This window comes from Lonchura striata, chromosome 2 (genome assembly GCF_046129695.1).
Source record: "Lonchura striata isolate bLonStr1 chromosome 2, bLonStr1.mat, whole genome shotgun sequence".
Classification (NCBI taxonomy): domain Eukaryota; kingdom Metazoa; phylum Chordata; class Aves; order Passeriformes; family Estrildidae; genus Lonchura; species Lonchura striata.
The window spans coordinates 70,659,552-70,682,740 of NC_134604.1; the positions used below are offsets into that span (position 1 = coordinate 70,659,552).

General features: G+C 37.5%; 2 protein-coding genes across 12 annotated transcripts in view; one reads left to right on the plus strand and one right to left on the minus strand.

Annotated features, from left to right (window-relative positions):
* Nucleotides 1–16,261, plus strand: part of SACS (sacsin molecular chaperone) — a 58,450-nt gene extending 42,189 nt beyond the window's left edge. For all 6 annotated transcript variants that reach the window (XM_021530628.2, XM_021530626.2, XM_021530629.2 and 3 more), the window contains one exon: nucleotides 454–16,261. In XM_021530628.2, the coding sequence (XP_021386303.2) occupies nucleotides 454–12,014 (11,561 nt within the window). In that variant the 3' untranslated portion in view covers nucleotides 12,015–16,261. The remainder of the gene's footprint in view (nucleotides 1–453) is intronic.
* A 1,821-nt stretch (nucleotides 16,262–18,082) lies between these two features.
* Nucleotides 18,083–23,189, minus strand: part of SGCG (sarcoglycan gamma) — a 103,016-nt gene continuing 97,909 nt past the window's right edge. For all 6 annotated transcript variants that reach the window (XM_021530623.3, XM_021530621.3, XM_021530622.3 and 3 more), the window contains 2 exons: nucleotides 20,861–20,984; nucleotides 18,083–19,361 (listed from right to left, as the gene is read on the minus strand). In XM_021530623.3, coding sequence (XP_021386298.2) covers nucleotides 19,188–19,361; nucleotides 20,861–20,984 — 298 coding nt within the window. In that variant the 3' untranslated portion in view covers nucleotides 18,083–19,187. The remainder of the gene's footprint in view (nucleotides 19,362–20,860; nucleotides 20,985–23,189) is intronic.

The window sequence follows — 23,189 nt, forward strand, 5'->3', positions numbered from 1 at the left end:
TACTATATCTAATAAATAATCTTTCAAATTTGTTTGAACATGTGCAGTTATAGAGAGATAAAGGATTAAATTTTTATTTACCACTAGGCAAATAAATTGGGTAAAGAATCAACTAAAAAAAAAAAAAGTTTGTAGTTCAATTCTAAATCTCTAGTTGCTATGTATGCCTGAGAACTTTTGTGTTAAACTAACAAAGGTAATGATAACATACTGATAATTTTCCATTTGTTTATACTTTCATACTAATGTGGAATGTATTTGCTTTTCATTAACTCCTGAAAACAAAAGAAACTGGTTTCTGCAGTCCTGGTTAACAAACCTTTTTTTTTTCCCTAGAAAAAGACAGCACAGATTAGACTTTCTTTCCTTGTTTTCCTTTTTCTTTGCCCCTTGAAGCCATTTGCTAACTAACTCTGTGATTTTCACAGCTTTTCCCTTTTGCTGTAATTTCAGGGAGGCCATGCACTCAGCTGCAGCTCCTGAACCCAGAAAGGTTTGCCCGGCTCATTAAAGAAGTTATGAACAGTGTATGGCCTGGGAGAGATGTGGTTGTACAGTGGTATCCAGGCTTGGAAGAAAAAAAGCACCCATCAGTTTCCTGGCTCAAGATGGTCTGGAAGAATCTATATATACATTTTTCTGATGACTTGAGTGTGTTTGATGAAATGCCACTTATCCCCAGGACGCTGCTGGAGGAAAATCAAACATCAGTGGAACTGGTTAGATTTAGGAATCCATCACCCATCATTTTGGAAGATGAATCTGAGACTCAGCTCCCAGAATATTTAGCTGATATTATTCAGAAAATTGGTGGAGTTGTACTTAAGAAACTGGATGTTTCTATCCAGCATCCACTTATAAAAAAATATGTGCATCCACCATTGCCAAGTGCTGTTTTACAAATAATGGAAAAAATGTCCTTACAGAAACTATGCAATCAGGTTGCGTCATTCCCACCAACACATAAAGATGCTCTTAGGGCATTCTTAGCTAGTTTAACAGATGCAAATGAAAAAGAGAAGAAAATTATTCAGGAATTGCTAATATTTAAAAAAATTGAAAAATCATCTGATGCAAGTGTCCCTGTGTATACTGGACTAAAAGGTAGTAAGGTATTACACCACACTGCCAAAATTCCTCCTGGTCTAAGGTTTTCTGTTCCAATAATTGACAGCAGTGATGAAGCAACTATTCGCTTAGCTAATTTGCTGAAAATAGAACAGCTAAAGAGCACAGACTGCTTGAAGGTTGTTATAGAAGACATAAGAAATGATTTTTATTCATATGATGAAACAGCACAGATAATGCAATGGGTTCTTGAAAATCTGACTTTTCTGAAAAATGAGAATACAGATGTGATAGATTGGCTGACACCACTAAAGTTTATTCAGCTCTCACCAGAAAAGATAGTGTCAGCAAACGAACTCTTTGATCCTGAGGTAGAACTTCTGCAACATTTGTTTTATGCTGAGGAGGAAAGTTGCTTCCCCCCTGTTATTTTTACATCCTCAGATATTCTTCATTCACTGAGACAAATAGGCTTAAAAAATGAAGCCAATCTTGAGGAAAATGATATCTTGAGGGTGGCAAAAAAAATTGAAAGTTTGCATGCTGACTCTAACGCCAATCATGATTTGCTGTTAAGAAAAGCTAGAACTCTCTTGACGATTTTGAACAAAAACCATATGCTGCTTCAATCATCTGAAACAAAAACTGCAATGAAAAAGATAAAATGGATTCCTGCAAGTAAGGAAAGGCCTCCAAATTATCCAGGGTCCTTGGTTTGGAAGGGAGATCACTGTAATCTGTGTTCACCACCAGAAATGTGTGATATATCACACGCAATTTTAGTTGGTTCCTCGGTTCCTCTTGTGGAAAATGTAGTGTTGGATATAGAGAAAGCACTTGGCATCCCCACCAAGCCCAGTATAAAAGCAGTCTTGAAACATTTCAAGGTGGTAGTTGACTGGCATAGTTCTAAAACCTTCAGTGATGAGGACTACTATCAATTTCAGCATATCTTGCTTGAGATTTATGGATTTATGCACGATCATCTAGAAGAAGGCAAAGAAGCTTTTAAATCCCTCAAATTTCCCTGGGTTTGGACAGGTAAAACATTTTGTTCCCTCGCACAAGCAGTTATAAAATCAGTTCCTGATCTTGATCTCCAGCCTTATCTACATTATGTTCCAAAAACTATGGCAAAGTTTCACCAGTTGTTTAAATGTTGTGGTTCAATTGAGGAGTTAACACCAGACCATGTTTCTATGGTCATTCAGAAAATATATCTGAAGAGTGAGCAGTCTCTCTCGGAACAAGAGAGCAAGCAAAGCCTTCACATTATGTTGAGTATCATAAGATGGTTGTACAGCAATCAAATCCCTGCGAGTCTGCATACGCCCATGCCGCTGTACAGTGGCAAACTTCCTTATAAACTTGCAATGAAGCCAATTCATGAGTGCTGTTACTGTGACATCAAAGTTGATGACTTAAATGATCTGCTTGAGGATTCTGTTGAACCCATAATTTTGGTGCATGAAGACATACCAATGAAAACTGCTGAGTGGTTAAATGTCCCATGCCTTAGCACAAGACTGATTAACCCAGAAAATATGGGGTTTGAGCAATCTGGGCAAAGAGAGCCTCTGACCGTGAGAATTAAAAACATATTGGAAGAATATCCTTCCATTTCAGATATCTTTAAGGAGCTTCTTCAAAATGCTGATGATGCTAATGCAACGGAATGCAATTTTCTTATTGACATGAGAAGAAATATGGATATAAGAGAGAACCTTCTGGATCCAGGAATGGCAGCATGTCATGGTCCAGCTTTGTGGTCATTCAATAATTCAGAGTTTTCTGACTCTGATTTCCTAAATATAACTCGATTAGGAGAATCTCTAAAAAGGAGTGAAGTTGACAAAGTAGGAAAATTTGGGCTGGGATTTAATTCTGTTTATCATATCACTGATGTTCCTATTATTTTGAGCCGGGAGTTCATGATTATGTTTGATCCAAATGTCAACCATATAAGTAAGCATATCAGAGATAAATCAAACCCTGGCATCAAAATCAACTGGAGTAAGCAACAGAAGAGACTACGAAAATTTCCAAACCAGTTTAAGCCATTTATAGGAGTTTTTGGTTGCCAGCTACCACTGACAGTAGAATCTCCCTATAGCTACAAAGGAACGCTTTTCAGGCTGTCCTTTAGGACTCAGCAGGAAGCTAAAGTGAGTGAAGTCAGCAGTGCATCCTACAATACAGCAGACATTTACTCTCTTGTGGATGAATTTAGCATTTGCGGTCATAGACTGATAATATTTGCTCAGAGTGTAAATTCAATGGTTTTGAAATACTTGAAGATTGAAGCAGATGATCCCGGTGTGGCACAAGATGTCGTTACTATCAGAAAAAATCTGTGTTCTTCCAAAGCCTTGACTGCACCAAATGTAAGTGTTTTAAAGGAAGCAGCTAAACTCATGAAAGTGTGTAGCAGCAGTACTAAAAAGCTTCCCACTGAAACACCAAAGTCATCATGTATCATGCAGATAGTAGTAGAAGAATTTCACCATGTGTTTAGGCGGATTGCCGATTTACAGTCTCCACTTTTCAGAGGCACCGAAGATGATCCAGCTGCTTTCTTTGAAATGGCTAAATCAGGACAGACGAAAAGATCAGGTGATGAATTGCCACAGAAAACGGTAGATTCAACAACGTGGCTTATATGTTCTTGCATGGATGTTGGAGATGCTTTGAAATTTTCTTTGCATGAAAGTGGACGAAGACTAGGCCTAGTCCCCTGTGGTGGTGTAGGAGTGCTGCTGTCTGAAACCCAGGATCAAAAATGGATTGTGAAGCCTAATTGCAACAACATAGGTGAAGTATTCTGCTATTTACCTCTGCGAATAAAAACAGGCTTACCTCTTCACATAAATGGCTGCTTTGCAGTTACTTCAAATCGGAAAGAGATCTGGAAAACAGACACAAAAGGAAGATGGAATACAGTGTTCATGAGGCATGTTATTGTAAAAGCCTACATAGAGGCCCTTTGTGTTTTACGTGACATGGCAATCAATGGTGAGCTGGTTGACTACAGTTACTGTGCAGTGTGGCCAGATCCTGATTCAGTTCATGATGATTTTTCTGTTATTTGTCAAGGGTTTTATGAGGACATAGCTCATATGAAAAGCAAAGAAGGGATCAAAGTGTTTTCTGATGGTTCATCTTGGGTTTCCATGAAGAATGTAAGGTTTTTAGACGACTCCCTACTGAAACGGCCAGATGTTGGGCCATCAGCCTTCAAGATCTTTCTGAAGTACCTTAAAAAAACTGGTTCCAAAAATCTGTGTGCTGTAGATCTTCCATCCTGGGTAAAGACAGGATTTGAGGAAGCAGGATGCAAACACATATTATTGGAGAACACTTTCTCTGAGAAACAGTTCTTTTCTGAGGTATTTTTCCCTAATATTCAGGAGATTGATGCAGAGCTACGTGATCCTTTGATGCGTTATGTTCTCAATGAAAAAGTTGAGGAGTTCTCAGGAATTCTTCGTGCTACTCCATGTATTCCCTGTTCATTGGATGGACATTCATTAGTTACACCATCAAGACTGATCCATCCTGAAGGAAGAGTTGCAAAGCTGTATGATGCTGAGGATGGAAGATTTCCTTATGGTACCACGCAGGATTATCTTAACCCTGTTGTTTTGGTTAAACTTGTGCAGTTGGGAATGGCTAAAGATGATATTTTATGGGAGGATCTGATAGAACGTGCAGAGTCAGTAGCTGAAATTAACAAGACTGATCATGCTGCAGCTTGTCTCAGGAGCAGTATTATCTTGAGTCTTATTGATGAAAAATTGAAATCTAGGGATCCTAGAGCTAAAGAATTTGCTGCAAAATGTCAAAACATTCCTTTCCTTCCATTCCTTAGCAAACCAGCAGGCTTCTCACTGCACTGGAAAGGTAGTGATTTTCAGCCTGAAGCAATGTTTTCAGCAAATGATCTTTTCACTGCTGATCATCAAGATATAGTTTGCCTCATACAACCAATTCTTAATGAAAATTCCCACTCTTTTAAAGGTTGTGGTACTTTGTCATTAGCTGTCAAAGAATTTTTGGGTTTACTTAAGAAACCAGCTGTTAATTTAGTCATAAATCAGTTAGAAGAAGTTGCAAAGTCATTTGATGGAATCACGTTGTATCAAGAAAACATCACTAATGCTTGTTACAAATACCTGCATGAAGCAATGTTAGAGAGTGAATCAACAAAAGCCATGATAATTGAACAGCTAACAAACTGTAGTTTTATTTTGGTTGAGAATGTGTATGCTGATCCATCAAAAGTGTCTTTTCATTTGAATTTTGAAGCAGCACCCTATCTCTATCAATTGCCTAACAAATACAAAAACAGTTTCCGTGAGCTGTTTGAAAGTGTGGGTGTAAGACAGGCTTTCACAGTTGAGGACTTTGCTGTGGTTCTAGAATTAATAAATCAGGAGAGAGGGACCAAACAACTAACAGAAGACAACTTTCAGCTCTGCAGGAGAATAATTAGCGAAGGAATATGGGGTCTCATTAGGGAGAAGAAGCAGGAATTTTGTGAGAAAAAGTATGGTGAAATTTTGTTGCCAGATACTCGTCTTGCACTTTTGCCTGCAAAGTCTTTGTGTTACAATGACTGTCCTTGGATAAAAGTTAAAGACACAACTGTTAAATATTGTCATGGCGATATTCCAAGAGAAGTTGCAGTGAAGCTTGGAGCAATACCAAAACGCCATAAAGCTTTAGAAAGATATGCATCAAATATCTGTTTTACTACACTTGGAACAGAATTTGGCCAGAAAGAAAAATTGACTAGTAGAATTAAAAGCATTCTGAATGCTTACCCTTCAGAAAAAGAAATGCTGAAAGAGCTCCTTCAGAATGCAGATGATGCAAAAGCTACAGAGATCTGTTTTGTGTTTGATCCTAGACAGCATCCAGCTGATAGAATTTTTGATGAGAAATGGGCACCACTTCAAGGACCAGCACTGTGTGTTTACAACAATCAGCCTTTTACAGAAGATGATATTCGGGGAATCCAGAACCTTGGAAAAGGTACAAAAGTAGGAAATCCCTGTAAAACTGGACAATATGGTATAGGTTTCAATTCTGTTTATCACATTACAGATTGCCCTTCTTTCCTGTCTGGCAATGATATACTTTGCATTTTTGATCCTCATGCGAGATACGCACCAGGTTCAACGTCAACAAGTCCTGGCCGCATGTTTAGAGATTTAGATGCAGATTTCAGAACACAGTTCTCAGATGTACTGGATCTCTACTTAGGAAATCACTTTAAACTGGACAATTGTACAATGTTTAGGTTTCCTCTTCGAAATGGAGAAATGGCAAAAGTATCAGAAATTTCATCAGTTCCATGCTCAGACAGAATGGTCCAAAATCTTTTGGATAAGCTGCGTACAGATGGAGCAGAACTCCTAATGTTTTTGAACCATATGGAAAAAATTTCTATTTGTGAGGTAGAAAAAACAACAGGAGCACTGAATGTCCTGTATTCTGTGCAAGGCAAAATCACTGATGGAGACAGACTAAAACGAAAGCAATTCCATGCATCTGTGATTGACAGTGTAACTAAAAAGAAGCAGCTAAGTGAAATACCTGTACAGCAGATTACTTACACAATGGATACTGAAGACTCTGAAGGAAATCTCACCACTTGGTTAATTTGTAACAGGTCGGGCTTTTCTGCCATGGAAAAGGTATCCAAAAGTGTAGTTTCAGCCCACAAGAATGAAGACATTACTCTTTTCCCTCGTGGTGGAGTAGCAGCTTGCATTACTCATAATTACAAAAAACCCCACAGAGCTTTCTGTTTCTTGCCCTTGTCATTAGAAACTGGATTACCTTTCCATGTGAATGGACACTTTGCTCTGGACTCTGCAAGAAGAAATCTGTGGCGTGATGATAACGGTGTTGGAGTAAGAAGTGACTGGAATAGTAGTCTAATGACAGCGCTGATAGCACCAGCCTACGTTGAACTGCTGATTCAGCTGAAGAAGAGGTATTTTCCAGGCACTGACCCCACTGTATCAGTGCTGCAAAACACACCTATTCATGCTGTGAAAGATACTTTAAAAAAGTTTTTATCCTTTTTCCCAGTTAATAGACTTGATATTCAACCAGACTGGTATTGCTTAGTGAAAGCAGTTTACAGTTGCATTTATGAAGATTTGAAGCGTCTTTTACCTGTTATGAGAGCTCCAAATGTTGATGGTTCTGATCTGCATTCTGCTGTTATCATCACGTGGGTTAACATGTGTGCTGTGAACAAAGGCAGACCATTCTTTGACAATTTGCTACAAGATGAATTGCAGCACCTCAAAAATACAGAATACAACATCACAACACGGAAGACAGTGGCCGAAAATGTTTACAGACTAAAGCATTTACTCTTAGAAATTGGATTTAATTTGGTATATAACTGTGATGAGACTGCAAATCTCTACCACTGTTTGGTAGATGCAGATATTCCTGTCACCTATGTGACACCTGCTGATGTCCGATTGTTTTTGATGACATTTTCTTTTCCAGACTCTAATTGCCACATTGGAAAGTTACCCTGTCGTCTTCAGCAGACAAATCTGAAACTGTTCCACAGCCTCAAACTCCTGGTTGACTACTGTTTCAAAGATGCAGAAGAAAATGAAATCCAAATTGAGGGTTTGCCACTTCTCATTACTCTTGACAATGTTTTGCAAGTTTTTGATTCAAAGCGACCAAAGTTCTTGACAACATACCATGAACTGATTCCGTCACGGAAGGATCTCTTTATGAACACATTGTATTTGAGATATAACAATATTCTGCTTAGCAGTGAAGTAGCAAAAGTCTTTGATATCAGAAGTTTTGCTGAATTGTTATCATCTGTGCTGCCTAGAGAGTATAAAACTAGAAATTGTATGAAATGGAAGGAAAACTTTGCAAGTGAATCTTGGCTTAAAAGTGCTTGGCATTTTATCAGTGAGTCTCTAAATATTAAGGAAGAGCAAGAAGATACACAAGCAAAATTTGATGGTGTTATTGAAACTTTGAAGGACTGGACTTTGCTTCCAGGTGTAAAGTTTACTGTCTCAGCCAATCATCTGGTTGTGCCAGAGTCTGATGTTTTGCTGCCACTCAGCATCATGCATATAGCTGTCTTTCCAAATGCTCAGAGTGATAAAGTCTTCCATGCTTTAATGAAAACAGGCTGTATTCAGCTGGCATTGAACAAAATCTGCTCCAAAGACAGTGCTTTAGTGCCTTTGTTGTCAGGACGTACAGCAAACATAGATAATCCCTCCAGCATTCTGAAAGCCATACAATATATGGTACAGACATCAACATTTAAGACTGAAAAGTTAGCAGAAAGTGACTTTGAGGCTCTCCTAATGTACTTCAATTGCAACTTATGTCATTTGACATCTCAAGATGACATTAAAATTTTAAAGTCTCTTCCATGTTACAAATCAATCAGTGGCCGATACATCAGCATTGCAAAATATGGGACATGTTATGTCCTCACGAAAAGCATCCCATCAGTAGAAGTAGACAGATGGACACAGTCAACTTCATCAGCTTTTCTTGAGGAGAAGGTTCATTTGAAAGACTTGTACACTATGCTTGGTTGTGTCTCTGTGGATGATCTTGAAGTGTACTTGAAACATCTTTTGCCAAAAATTGAAAGTCTGTCTTATGATGCAAAATTAGAACATTTGATCTACTTAAAGAATAGGCTAACTAGCATTGAAGAAACTTCAGAAATGAAAGAACAACTGTTTGAAAAGCTTGAAAGCATTTTGATCATTCATGATGCAAGCAATAGGTTAAAACCTGCAAAGTACTTTTATGACAGGACTGTAAAAGTCTTTGAAGTTATGCTGCCTGAAAAATTCTTTATACCTCAAGATTTTTTTAAGAAGCTGGAGCAACTTACAAAACCAAAAAATCAAGCAGCGTTCCTTCCATCATGGGTAACTTTTCTGCGACATATCGGATTGAAATTCATCATTTCACAGCAGCAGTTACTGCAGTTTGCTAAGGAAATCAGCATGCGAGCAAATACAGAAAACTGGTCTAAAGAAACACTACAGAATACTGTCGATGTTCTCCTCCACCATATATTTCAAGAAAGAGCTGACCTTTTTTCAGGAAATTTTCTGAAAGAATTGTCTTTAATTCCTTTTCTGTGCCCTGAACGAGCTCCAGCAGAATTTGTGAGATTTCATCCTCAGTATCAAGAAGTTAATGGAACTCTTCCTCTTATACGATTCAATGGGGCACAGGTGAACCCTAAATTCAAGCAGACCGATGTGTTGCAGTTGCTGTGGACGTCATGTCCTATTCTTCCTGAGAAAGCAACACCTTTAAGCATCAAAGAACAAGAGGGGAGTAGTCTTGGTGCACAAGAGCAGCTTGAGCAAGTTTTAGCCATGCTGAATGTTAATTTGGACCCTCCTCTGGACAAAGTTATCAATAACTGCAGGAACATATGCAATATAACAACTTTGGATGAGGACATGGTGAAAACTAGGGCCAAGGTCTTAAGAAGCATTTATGAGTTTCTTAGTACAGAGAAGAGGGAATTCCGTTTTCAGCTTCGAGGAGTTTCTTTTGTAATGGTGGAAGAAGGTTGGAAGCTCCTTAAGCCTGAGGAGGTGGTAATAAACCTTGAGTATGAATCTGATTTTAAACCTTACCTTTACAAACTTCCTTTAGAACTTGGTACTTTCCATCAGTTGTTTAAACATTTGGGCACTGAAGACATCATTTCAACAAAGCAGTATGTTGAAGTTCTGGGTCGCATATATAAGAGCTCGGAAGGAAAGCAATTGGATCCTAATGAAATGCGCACAGTTAAAAGAGTAGTTTCAGGCCTGTTCAAAAGTCTTCAGAATGATTCTGTTAAGGTTAGGAATGACCTTGAGAATATGAGAGATTTTGCCCTTTACCTTCCTAGTCAAGATGGTAGGTTGGTAAAGTCTAGTATCTTAGTTTTTGATGATGCACCCCACTACAAAAGCAGAATCCAAGGTAACATTGGTGTGCAGATGCTTGTTGATCTTAGCCAGTGTTACTTAGGCAAAGACCATGGCTTTCACACTAAATTGATAATGTTATTCCCTCAGAAACTGAGGCCTCGCTTACTTAGCAGTATACTTGAAGAACAGTTAGATGAGGAGTCTCCCAAAATTTGTCAGTTTGGAGCATTATGTTCTTTGCAGGGAAGGTTACAGTTACTGTTGTCTTCGGAGCAGTTCATCACAGGACTCATTAGGATTATGAAGCATGAAAATGACAATGCTTTTCTGGCTAATGAAGAAAAAGCAATAAGACTTTGCAAAGCTTTGCGAGAAGGTTTGAAAGTTTCCTGTTTTGAGAAGTTGCAAACAACATTAAGAGTTAAAGGGTTTGCTCCTATTCCCCACAGCAAAAGTGAAACATTTGCTTTCTTGAAGAGATATGGAAATGCAGTAATACTGCTTTACATACAGCATTCTGACAGCAAGGACATAAATTTCCTCTTAGCATTAGCCATGACCTTAAAATCTGCAACTGACAACCTGATTTCTGATACCTCATATTTAATTGCTATGCTGGGTTGTAATGATATTTATCGGATCAGTGAGAAGCTCGACAGCTTAGGAGTGAAGTATGACTCTTCTGAGCCATCAAAACTTGAACTACCAACACCTGGCACTCCTATACCAGCTGAAATTCACTATACACTTCTAATGGATCCAATGAATGTATTTTATCCTGGTGAATATGTTGGTTACCTTGTTGATTCTGAAGGTGGTGATATATATGGATCATATCAGCCTACTTATACCTATGCAATCATCGTGCAAGAAGTAGAAAGAGAAGATGATGAAAGCCCCAGTTTTCTGGGGAAGATTTACCAGATCGATATTGGATATAGTGAATATAAAATAGTGAGCTCCCTTGACTTGTACAAATTTTCCAGACCAGAGGAAAGCTCTCAAGGCAGAGATAGCACACCTTCTACCCCAACCAGTCCTACAGAATTTCCAGCACATGGACCAAGGGCAATTCCACCTATCTTCACTGGTAGAGAGAGCCACAAAACAATGTCCTCAAAACACCACTCTCCAAAAAAGATGAAGTCAAACTCATTGCCAGAAATATTAAAAGAAGTGACATCTGTGATTGAACAGGCTTGGAAGCTTCCAGAATCTGAAAGAAAAAAGATTATTAGGAGGTTGTATCTTAAATGGCACCCAGATAAAAATGCAGAGAATCTTGATATAGCTAATGAGGTTTTCAAACACTTACAGAATGAGATTAACAGGATGGAAAAACAGGCCTTTATGGATCAGAATATGGACAGAGCCTCAAGGAGACCCTTTTCATCTTCTGCTTCTCGATTTCAGTCAGATAAATTTTCATTTCAGAGATTTTACACTTCATGGAATCAGGAAGCAACAAGCCACAAATCTGAAAGGCAACAGTACAAAGAAAAGTGTCCCTCCTCCACAGGGCCATCTTATTCCCAGCGCTTTTTTGTCCCACCTACATTCAGGTCCGTTGGCAATCCTGTGGAGGCACGTCGATGGCTTAGGCAGGCCCGAGCCAACTTTTCAGCTGCACGAAATGACCTTCATAAAAATGCCAATGAATGGGTGTGCTTTAAGTGCTACCTTTCTACTAAACTAGCCTTGATTGCAGCTGACTATGCTGTGAAGGGCAAGTCAGACAAAGACATAAAACCAGCAGCCCTTGCACAAAAAATAGAGGAGTACAGTCAGCAACTTGAAGGACTTTCAAATGATGTTCAGACATTGGAGGCTTATGGAGTAGATAGCTTAAAGACTAGGTATCCTGACTTACTTCCTTTTCCACAGATTCCCAATGATAGGTTTACTTCAGAAGTTGCTATGAGAGTGATGGAATGTACTGCTTGTATCATAATAAAACTTGAAAACTTCATACAACAAAAAGTATAAATTATTTGAAAAGGTCAGGGGACTGTTTTGTCAAGAATTAGCTGTTTCAAGTGGCAAGATACATATGCAATTCTGCAGATTATGGAATGTCCAAGAGGTTGCATGGTGCCAAGTGGTTTAGAAGTGTCCTGCACAAAGGTTGATGGTACTAAGGTATTTAGAACTGAAATTTACTTAAATGGGATTTTTTTTCTTAACTGAGCCTGCTGTTAAGCAAACTGTAAAACCTGAATATTTTTTAGAAGTTGCAAGGAAATTGAGCTGCAAAAAATAGATGTATGTACAACATTGTGATTGGCATATTATTGAACTGCACTTTATATAACCAAAGCTTAGCTTTCTGTTAGATGAAGCCTGTAATTATAAATAACTCTTTATTACATTTATTTCGTTTAGTGTAATGTTACTGAAAGGGTAATGTCAGTTTTCAATGTACTAATCTTAAGACTGGACATACAATGAAATGGGAAATGGGGTGGAATTTAAATAACTTTGGAGATACTACTCCAGAGCATATCTGTATTCTTTTGCGTTCTGTAGACATTCATGTCACTCATAGTAATACTCTTATCAGCTGGATCTGATTATAAATTTGCTGCAGCATCACACTGTAAACATTTAAAGGATAGTTTAGTACATGTAAACTGGTACAGTTATTTTAATGCTGAATAATGATACTTGATTTAACATGCCACATCATGTCATGCATTGATTGCATTTACTTTATTATAAAATAATTAAGTATTTAATTTAGTTTTTTTTAGAGCCTGTCATCTTTTGTTTAATGAAAAAGCATGTGGATGATATAAAATCTGTGAACATTATTATATGGTGTTTTATGATATTTTTTGGAACACCAAAACTCAGTTTTCAGATGCCTAAATGCTTGAGGTCCTTTTGTTTCCCCTGCGTGTGTGCCTTTGTGTGTGTACATAAATGTATATTTTTCCACAAACATTGGTAATAGTACAATTCAGTAACTCATTTTTGGTGTACACAGAGCACTGTTTTTTGTTACATGTTTAAAGGTGCTGCAATGTAATGCTGGTTTTATTTTGTTATTCACTACAGCCCTTGAGAAATATGATTATTAGTTCACACTTTTTCTTTTATAGTTTGTAATACTTTTGGTAATTGTCATGCAGTATGTTCAACATTAGCTTTTTGTAAAAAAATTTATAAAATAAAAAAGGATAATGCTAAATGAAAGGTATTTTTTTTTTTTTTTTTTGCTGGATCAGCCACATTAAACATAAATGTCAAACATTTTCCAGGGGCACACTGTTACACTTGTCTACTTGACAGCACAGTGAAACTGTAATTTAACTTACAGAATATAAAGGAAAATAAACAACAGCAAGTTTGCAGGGCTGATGCAGTTGTGATAGTGTTGTAATACAAAAACAAAAAATCACAATCAAAAATGCCTCAGTTTTAATTATAAAGGCCTTGTTCTTGAAGAATTGTGACAGTTGGAAAATGATACTGCTTCTGATTGTGGAGCCCTATTATTATTTCTGCTATTAAATTAAGTGCCATAAATTTAATAAAGAAAAATGCAAACATGCAATTCAGTCCGATGTGTTTTGATTTTATAATGTAAGCTATCTTTACATATTTGAAGCTTTTATATAGGTAAATACACAATCTTTTTTTGATTAATTCTAAATAATTGTACAAATATTAAAATACTATTGAAAAGGACACTTCAATTTTTTTTTTTTTTTTGCAATGACAAATGTTTGCAGTTTTCTCAAACAAATTGTACATTTTGCTGATTTTTTGCAATAAATAGCATGTAAGTAAAACACAAATCCTGTTGTGCCATGAAATAAATCAGTTTAGTTAATTCCCTATGTTTTTAAACTAGATTCCTTTGTGGTTCTTCACTTTGTGCATTAACTCAGATGAATAGTATTCAGGGTAAGAAAAATACTTGGAATGGAAACAGTTCTTATGCTTTTCATTTTAAATGGAGCTAAAGCAAAAGGTTTATTGGAAGCATGCAAAAGTGTAACAGGAGCACCATGAACACTTTCCTGCTTTTATGTGAGCTCTTGAGGAAGAAAATCTTCTAAATGTATAACTATGTTTTATAAGCAACTTATGTTGCCTTGCCAGTGTTATTATTATAAAGTGTTAACATGGCTGTGTAGAACCACTAAACTATTCTGTTACAATTTTTATTTTGTTTATTTTGTATATTTTGTTGAGTGCTGACACTGAGAAAGAAAATGGTCCCAGTTCTTAGGAAGCTAAAGGTCTGAAGCAATTTTAAACACTGAGCCAAGCTGAGAAAGAAAACTTGAATGACACAGAAACACTAATTAATTCTTTTATTCCTGAATTGAAATGAACAATGAAATTTATATTTGGCTGCAGAGGGACAGACAGGTGAGGTGTCTCAGTTGGAAGTCTCTTAGTTTCTTATTTGCTTAACTCACTGTAACAGCTAGCCTAAATAAAGAGGTTTTGTGTGACCAGGAGACCATATTCTGACAGAACCTGATTTTGCAAGTGGCATTTAATTCCTGATTAAAAATAAAAACACATAAATGTTTAATTGAGTCTTCCTTTTGGCTCAGCTGGGAGACTTGGCAATGTGTCTAAGTCAGGTATGGAGGTTTAGAACAGTTAGGATGTGATGATTCCGTAGTAAGGGTTTGTAGAAGTAAATGTTAGCATGTAGGTTCCACAAAAATACATTTAACAAGTAATTCTGCACATTAAATGAGTTCTCATGAGAGAAAGTATCTTTTCATTCAGCTCTATCTCCTACCTCCCACAGGTACCAGCAGTTTATCTAGGAGAAGCAGCTCCAGTTCTTGTCTCCCAAAATTACGGTTGGGGAGTTTAACAAGAAGTCAGTGGTATAGGAAGCTCATTCAACTATATATAAGGCAGCTTAAATCTAAGGAACTGCAGTTGGAATAAGCCTTGATAGGCTTGTTACTATCTTGTGCTTTAAAAGCTGTCCTCTCAAACAATGAGGTGTTGCACAGCTATTCTAAAAAGCACAGGACACTTCCCTCAGCAATTAGTGACAAGAAAAATACCTTTTGTTAGTTTGTGGTTTTGTTCTGGTTTTTTTTTTTTTTTTTTTTTGTTCGTTTTGTTTGTTTTTTTGTCATTTTTGTGGGGTTTTTTTTGTTTTTTTTTTTTTTGTTTTTTTTGTTTTTTTCTTTGTTAAGGACATAGATGTTTTGTGTAGCTGACTACTAGAAGAAGAATAAATGGTTTATTGTGTAAAAAATGCAGTTTTGCAATATTTGTACTCAAATTATTATCAGGAAAGTTACTGTAATGATTTGTGAAATAGGATTTAAAATTTACTATAAGGATTGCATTCAGGTACTGGTATACTTGGGTTGATTTAAACAAGGCTGTAATTAAATCTATTGTAATTCTTCCAATTAAAGTAGAGGAGTTAGTACCCCCTTTGAGATTTTCCATTGCTGGATCTAAACTCTTTGAGAAAGGCTGGATTGGTCTTGGGGAACAAAGGCAGAACTAATAGTTCAAAAATAACTAAACCTGGCAGCCAAAATAAATGTTTTCATTTGACGAAGACACAATTTTTGTCACATGAAGGGTTTTGTCAATGCATTTTTAATCAAAACTGTTTATCTTTTCTTTGGTTTGTTTTCTGGATGATTAATTCAGTAGCACTGCTGTAATATCTTTGTTTACTTTCACCTATATTGATTGAGACAAAGGAATTCCAGATGTCCAATGAAACCTAATTTTAAAGCATTTCCTAAATTCTGGTAAGTATATTTTTAGCTGGGACCAAGAATTCTGTTCATGTTTTTAAATAAAGTACATTTCACATTCTTAGTCTTGGAAAAACAATTTTGTTTTAAAAATGAAAACATTCATTTAAGCTGTGTTTCATTTGAATACAGAAGCAGAAGCAGACTGTTCAAAATGTATAAAGTTTATTCAAGAACTCTGTTTCCAATGCTTGCAATTTCCTTTTGCATAAAGCTATATAAAGATAGGCAACTGCAAATACTAAAGGACTGTGAAATGGAAAAAAAAAAGCTTGTGTTTGCACAATCACCAATGAAGCTTTTCTATAGCTTTTCCAGTGTAACAATTGAAACCAGTTGCAATAACAGCTGTAAATAATTCTTTTTGAGGGAGTAAATATGCAAACAAATCAGTTCACTATGCTGGTAGTGATTTTTTCTCTTCTCCATTTGGAAAATGCTTTTGGAAATAAACTAGAGAACTCCATACTCTCACTTCCCTGTGCTATAATTTTCTGTTACTCTGTAACTATTTACTGACGTTTGATTCAAGCAGAAACAGTAATTTTGAAGTACTAAAGAGGGGGGATAGACATCCACATGGAGATATCAGAAGTTGTTATTTAGTGATGTATGAACTATGTTGAGATTAACAGCAATTCAGATTGTAGCATCCGCTGATTATGCTCTGGTAACATTAGCATAAATTTTGTTTCTCTGCTAACCACACCTAAAAGAGAAAAAATAGTGACAAGATGTCGCCGGTCATGCTTTAAAACATGTGCACAACTTCTGTTCTCTCTGATGTCAGTGTTGTAGCATAATGAAAAGAAGAATCAAATTTAAGCAATGAAAAGGATCACATTGGTGATTTGGGTGGCAGTGCTGAGGGTTCAGCAAACCTCTTTAGGTTTTGGTACTACTCAGAATCCACCAGTGAACTGAAGCAAGTCCAGAAGATTTCCACAAGAAAGGTGATAGTTATTGCAGTACCTAAATGAAGTGCCATCCTGCTTAAGTATTACCAGCCAGGGGACTGCACCCTGATTTTTCTAGGTCTTTAGGGGTCAAGATATTCTTGCCTGGAAACTCTCCGTTCAATCCCTTGCTGTCAATTAATTGGCAAATCACATTGAAAATGTGCCACCAAAACAAAAGCTTAACATGTATAACTTAGTGTTGTGCTTCTATTGCCAGCAGAACAAAGAGATTTTAACTATTTTGGAGTATCTGGCTAACATTTAGGGGTTGGATTAGTGAATTATTTGTTTGATACTCTATGGAAATGGGCATATGTTCCTTGATGTCAGAACAATGGCTGAAATTTCTAAGGACTCAAGTCCCAGTTTTGCTGTTGACACTACACCTGTATGAGATTGGTGACATTACAGTTCTCCAAGTTACTCGTAGCAGCAGTTTTTAGGTATCTGGCACATGCAAGGGTATTTGCTGACCTTTATTTTAGTACTCAAACTTTCTAATCAATGAAGTGTGCTTGTATTATGGTTTGTAAAAGCTTGTGCATGTGGCTAGAACCACCTAAACTGGCTTTTAGGAATACTGAAGACAGGTTTCTGTTAAAGTGTGCCTCAGCTAAGGGCTTAGGCTTAGAGACATATAATGTCAAGATAATACAGTTGTGGAGGTAAACATTTCTCTCCTTATGAACCTTGGACTCACTCCTGAAGACAGGAGTAAGTGAATGAGTCTAACCCCAAGAAAATGCAATTTCAGATATGGAAGATGTGTGGCTTCCTACTTCTGCTTTAGGCAGTGTAACAGCAGTTGGAGCACTAATGTGAACCCTTGCTTCACTCGCCTAAGCTCACCTTAAGTGTTTCCTACTTGCGCTGCTGGAGCTCTTGGAGTTTGCATAAATTGCTGAAAGGCAGTTTTAGTCCCGTACATCAGACTCTTAGAGAAATTGCAAAGGCAGCCATTGAAGCAGGGACTGCCCTGGGCTTTACCATAATAATAGTGAAAACTGTTAATGGGGGACTCTTTCTCAGCTCTGGTTTTTGTGTGTTTTTCTTGTTTTCTTCCCTTTTTTCACCAGAGCTGAAGTGGCAAGTTTTAAAAAAGTTAGTAGTTATTTTGTCCTGATTCTTGTGTTTTAAAGGTAATGATTAATTTTTTTTCCCAAAGGTGGATATTCATGGTTTACTAAAAATCCTTCTGTAAATAGACACCAAGGCACTATGTGATAGCTCCTTCCTGGATAATAAGATCGTAAAGTACATACAAAACAGCATCAAAGGAATTAAAAACCCATGAGGTTTAAACATTAGACTGTTAAATACAAGTCTTGCTACCCAGAGGTGTGCAAACAATTTATTTGTGTTCAGTGCAACACTGTACAGGGGAATGGGACTGCAGTTGTATTTTGTTACAAGGCCAATAGAGCATTTATTTTGTATCCAAAGTCTTAATGTAAAAAATAATAACTATTTTACTCTTTGATGGAGTCCCACTCTGACAGGATCAAAAATACCAGTAAACAGGTGCAGATGGGAATGAAATATTCCTCTTAATTGAAATCTGTGGGCTGCATAAAAGGATTTTTTCCCACTGCCCAAATAGTTCCTTGTGTCAGACAATCTGAAGACACTTTTTTTTTTTTTTTACTAGTCCAGCTGGCACAACAGATTGCCTTGTTGAATTAGCATGTCCTAAAATAAAAAAAGATTTAAATAAATATGATGGTACAGGCAGTAGAATAAACAATTGCTATTAAACATACTTCTCTGTTGTATAGTGAATGGATTTGAGACACAGAGAGGCCTTTGTGACTTCTGGAGTTTTTGCATTAGTTATTTTTATATGAATCTCAGTAACAAGTAAATCAGCATATGTGTTGCCAAATTAAAATAGAAAGCTATTAGGAAATCAACATCTTTTACACAGAACTCATACAAATACCACATTTTTCTATCCTGTGTTATTGCAAGAACAAAATTGCATAGACCATTTGCTGGCACTTTCTGAATCCTCCAAATAATGGTTTGTCTTACAAATAATTCAAGTAGTTCCCTCAATTTAATTTCACCCACTAATACAGTAAGTGTGTACATGTAGTGAGAGGAAAACCCACGGATCTCAAAAATATGAACACTGACATAATCATCTGACTGAATAATAGTTCAGCAAGGAAACATTTGTTTTATTTTTTTATGCTCTCTGTAAGGCTGTTTTCCAAATGTTACTGACAAAACATTTGATTCAAGTCATTCTTCTGAAGTGGAAATGTCATTTGTGCTCTTCTTCCCCTTACACCCTGTATTCCAGAACTGTAGATGCAGATTTGTTCCCTAAATTGTAAGTACTTTGTTTTTAAAATGCTGAAAAATATGCTTTCAGTAACGCTATTTAGGAGTAATACAAATCTCAGATGCCCAAAGGGGTGTGTGACTTTTTGGGTGCCTCACTGGCAGACTCGGCTGTATTCTTGGCAAGTGGAGCCCACGCCGGCCACTGACAAGTAGAGCTTTCCATCTGGACACACACAGATTTCATAGAGCCCCTGAGAAATCCCGGATCCACCCCTGGCACCCTCAGGCAGCTTGGGCAGTCGCACAGTTTCAGCATCGAGCAAAAGCTGTAAGGGAAAAAGAAGGACAAATGGGGTTGTTAGAGATAGTAAAGCAATAACATGCCATGAGTTGAATTTGGCTAGGCAGAGGCTTAAGAATGGCCTTTTACAAAGGACTTGTTACATACAAAGTTTCTCTAAGCCCTAGGCTCTTGGCAGATATAAACACAGGACAGGAATAAGCTGGTGCCCACCCTGGTAGCAGAGCACTCGTGAAGTTCAACAAGGCCAAGTGCAATGTCCTGCACCTGTGTTGGGGCAATCCCCAAAATGAATACAAGCAGAGTGATGAATGGATTGAGAGAAGCCCTGAGGAGAAAGATGTGGGGGTATTGACAGATGAAAACCTATTTATGAGCCAGCAATGCATGCTCACAGCCCAGAAAATCAGTCACATCCTGGGCTGCAACAGGAGCAGCACAGGCAGGGCAAGGAGGGGATTCTGCCTCTCTGCTCTGCTCTGGTGAGACCCCACCTGCAGTGCTGCATCAGCTCTGGGGCCCCTAAAATAAGAAAGGGATCTGTTGAAGTGAGTTCAGAGGAGGAACACGAAGATCCTCAGAGAGATGGAACATCTCTACTATGAGGAAAGGCTGAGAGAATTGGGATTGTTCAGCATGGAGAGGAGAAGGCTCTGGGGAGACCTCATTGCAACCTTCCAACACTTAAAGGGAGCCTACAAGAAAGCTGGGGAGGGATGCTTTATCAGGGATACTGGCTTTAAATTGAAAGAAGATAGATTAGATATAAAAAAGAATTTCTTTCAGTGGTGAGGCACAGGAACAGGTTGCCCAGAGAAATTGTGGATGACCCATCCCTGGAAGTGTTCAAGGCCAGATTGGATTGAGCTCTGAGCAGCCTGGTCTAGTTGAAAGTGTCCCTGGCCATGGTAGGGGAAGTTGGACCTGGAGGATGTTTAAGGCTCCTTCCAGCACAATACACTCTATAATTCTAAGGTAAGTGACAGGGTTCCTGCCCATGCACAGAAGAGCAGGACACAAGCATTGCTGCTGGACCCAGGTGTGTCCTGGCCTGGGTGCTGAGGCCTCACTGCAGAGCCAGCTGGTTAAGGATGGACGTGGGTTGGACTGTAGCTCCTCTGTGGAAGAACTGGCACAGTACAGCAGAGGGGATAAATAGGCTGATGCATGTTGCCTGCTGTTAATGATGTCTGCAGAGTTTCCCTCCTTAATTTTGTCACTTTGGGGCTGAATCTGCTTCTGAGCCAAAGTTCCCCACTGGGGTGCCTGGGAACCACTGTGGTAGTGGAGAGCTAAGCAGTATCCAAGTTTTATTAGAAAGCATCTCTCTAAGCTAATACAACATTATGTCTGTTGGTACTATTATTTACATAAATAAAAGTTTTATTATTGGCACTATTTATTTCAATATCCTGCCACCAAAAACCTGAGGAATTTAATTAACAGAACTTGGAAAAAAGACTTGAAGTTAGAGTCACACAGAAGATCAACCACAGTTATTGGAAAAGAAGGGCTTGAACTCACCACGCCATCACTGCTGTGTAGCTTGATATCCATCTGGGAAAGAGCTTCAATATTCCCAGCTTGTGCTTTGATATTAATTCCTCGTGGTGCATCCATGCTCAAAGATCGAGTTGGTGATTCCAGCCTAAAAGCAGGAGCAGGAAATTGGACAGTAACACAATCTCATATGTTCCTTTATTTTAGAAAAATAAGTAAACATTGAACAAGCCCTTTCAGGCTCTGAAGTCATATAAAAGATACATTTTCCCTTTTTTTTTAGGAAGATTTGAAAAAGCATCCCAAATGAAAAATATAGATTAATTCATAATACAAATGCAAGGTATTATTTCATACATAACTGCAGATTATTTCAGTAGAAGAGTAACCTAATCTATTAACCTGAAACCCAGTTTTACATTGGTTAGTTTCAATTTGTTTTCATTTTTGACATCATAAGACATTGAAATAAATAAAATTAATATAGTCTGGAACTTTTTTTAATCAGTGAGATTTTTGACACTGCAATTAGCTGGACCAAGATTTCACTCTCTGTATGTGTGTGTTGTTTAACTAGATGACAGCTGAAACTTAAAAACTGTTAATTTGAAATAAAAAGTATACAGTATAACAAACAGTAAGTTGCAAACCCTGCAGTGCCACAAGATGGCAGGAAGGCACTGTATTATCTGAGTAATCACCTTGTTAGATCAGCTGTGCAGGAATAATGATTTTTATTTTTCAAAGAGATAAGGCTTTGTTGCTTCAGAATTTTGGTATAATTTTCATGCTAAAGGGTAGAAGTACTAATTAAAAATCATGAGAAGGAAAGAAAAAGCCCAATCCTAGCAACAGGCTAGTGATTATATTGCTTCTATTGACTATTATAGAACTGCTTCATCTAGAGGCACTGCAGGATCAGAATTGATACCTATTAGGTTTTGATAATGAATATTTACTCACCTTTCCTGATGACACCAGCCAACACTAAACAGATGAATATGAAGGCTTGAGAAAGTGAGACAACTGGTGGTCCCTGCTTACATGTGCTGGCTTTCCTATTCTCTGGACATATACCAAAGAACGTGGGTTGCATCCACACTGTAGAACACACACTTGTTCTCAAGCCTGCATGTTCTCACCCACTGCATTTTCTAGAAATGCAGAGGGTTGTGTGTATGTGTGTGTGTGTGTGTGTGCAATCCCAGCAGATGTTGTGCTGGCTCCATGAGTGCTCCACAGCTGCCAGTCTGGGCGAGTGGAAGCTGTGCCCAAGCAGAGCTTTACTGGGAATTGTGTAGTGAGTCCAGACTCTGACTGCCAATCATTGCCAGAAATTAGCTGTCTAATTTACTGAGACTCAAGTCTTCATTTTCTTTTTGCTTTCCTGTTACTTCATTAAAACAAGAATATAAAAGGAGACAGTTTGTGCTTGTAAGAAAGTTCAGTTGTATCTTTGGGTTCTGAAGAAGCTAAATCCAGCTGATAACTTAAAACCTAAATCCATGATACCTAAGCGCAATCACTGAAACTTCATTTTTTATCCTCAAATCTGAAAATAGCTCAAGCAATATTGGCTTATCACTGCTGGGCAGAGTTAGAAGAAGATTCTATCTTCTCTGATCTTAAAAGGTCCCTTCCAACCCAAGCGATTCTACGATTTTACATTTCTATAATCTACCTCTCCCTGACATCTCCTGGGTTAATCGTCTTCAATTAGTTTAAACTGATTTGACTGATAAATAAATAAAATACTAATAATGGGTAAATGCATAATGGCCCCATACTGAGACCATATCCACAAAATAATTTGATGCCTCATTCCATGAATCTGAGATAGCACAAACTTCTGCCATGATCATGCTGTGTACCAGGTCATGAGAACAAGTTCCGAATCAGACAACCAATACAGTATTAGTAATCATTATTAAGCAGTGTTTGGAATTTAACAACTTTTGTATAAATTTTTGCTTTAGATCTCTAAATTTATACCTCTATGAAATAGAAAATAAATTTTTCCCTGAGTGATTAATGTGGGAGGCCTGCTTCACGGGAATAATTTTCAGTGCACATTTGTATGCATTATATACTGAAAAATTAAAAAAGTTTCTATTTTCAATCTTTTAAATTTAATGTATTTTCATAAATTAGTGTCAAAGGACTTAAATATAACTTTGCCATAGTTTGCCTTAACAAAAAGCTTTAATCTCTGAAATACCTCATTTTCTTTTGTAAATTATTTCACCTACATAAGCAAGCTATATGTAGGCATAAATTTTTATTTTTAAACTCCATTAAATATCACAAGACAGCAGACTGGGAAAAACTTCTGAGAGTATATCAGACATGGAGT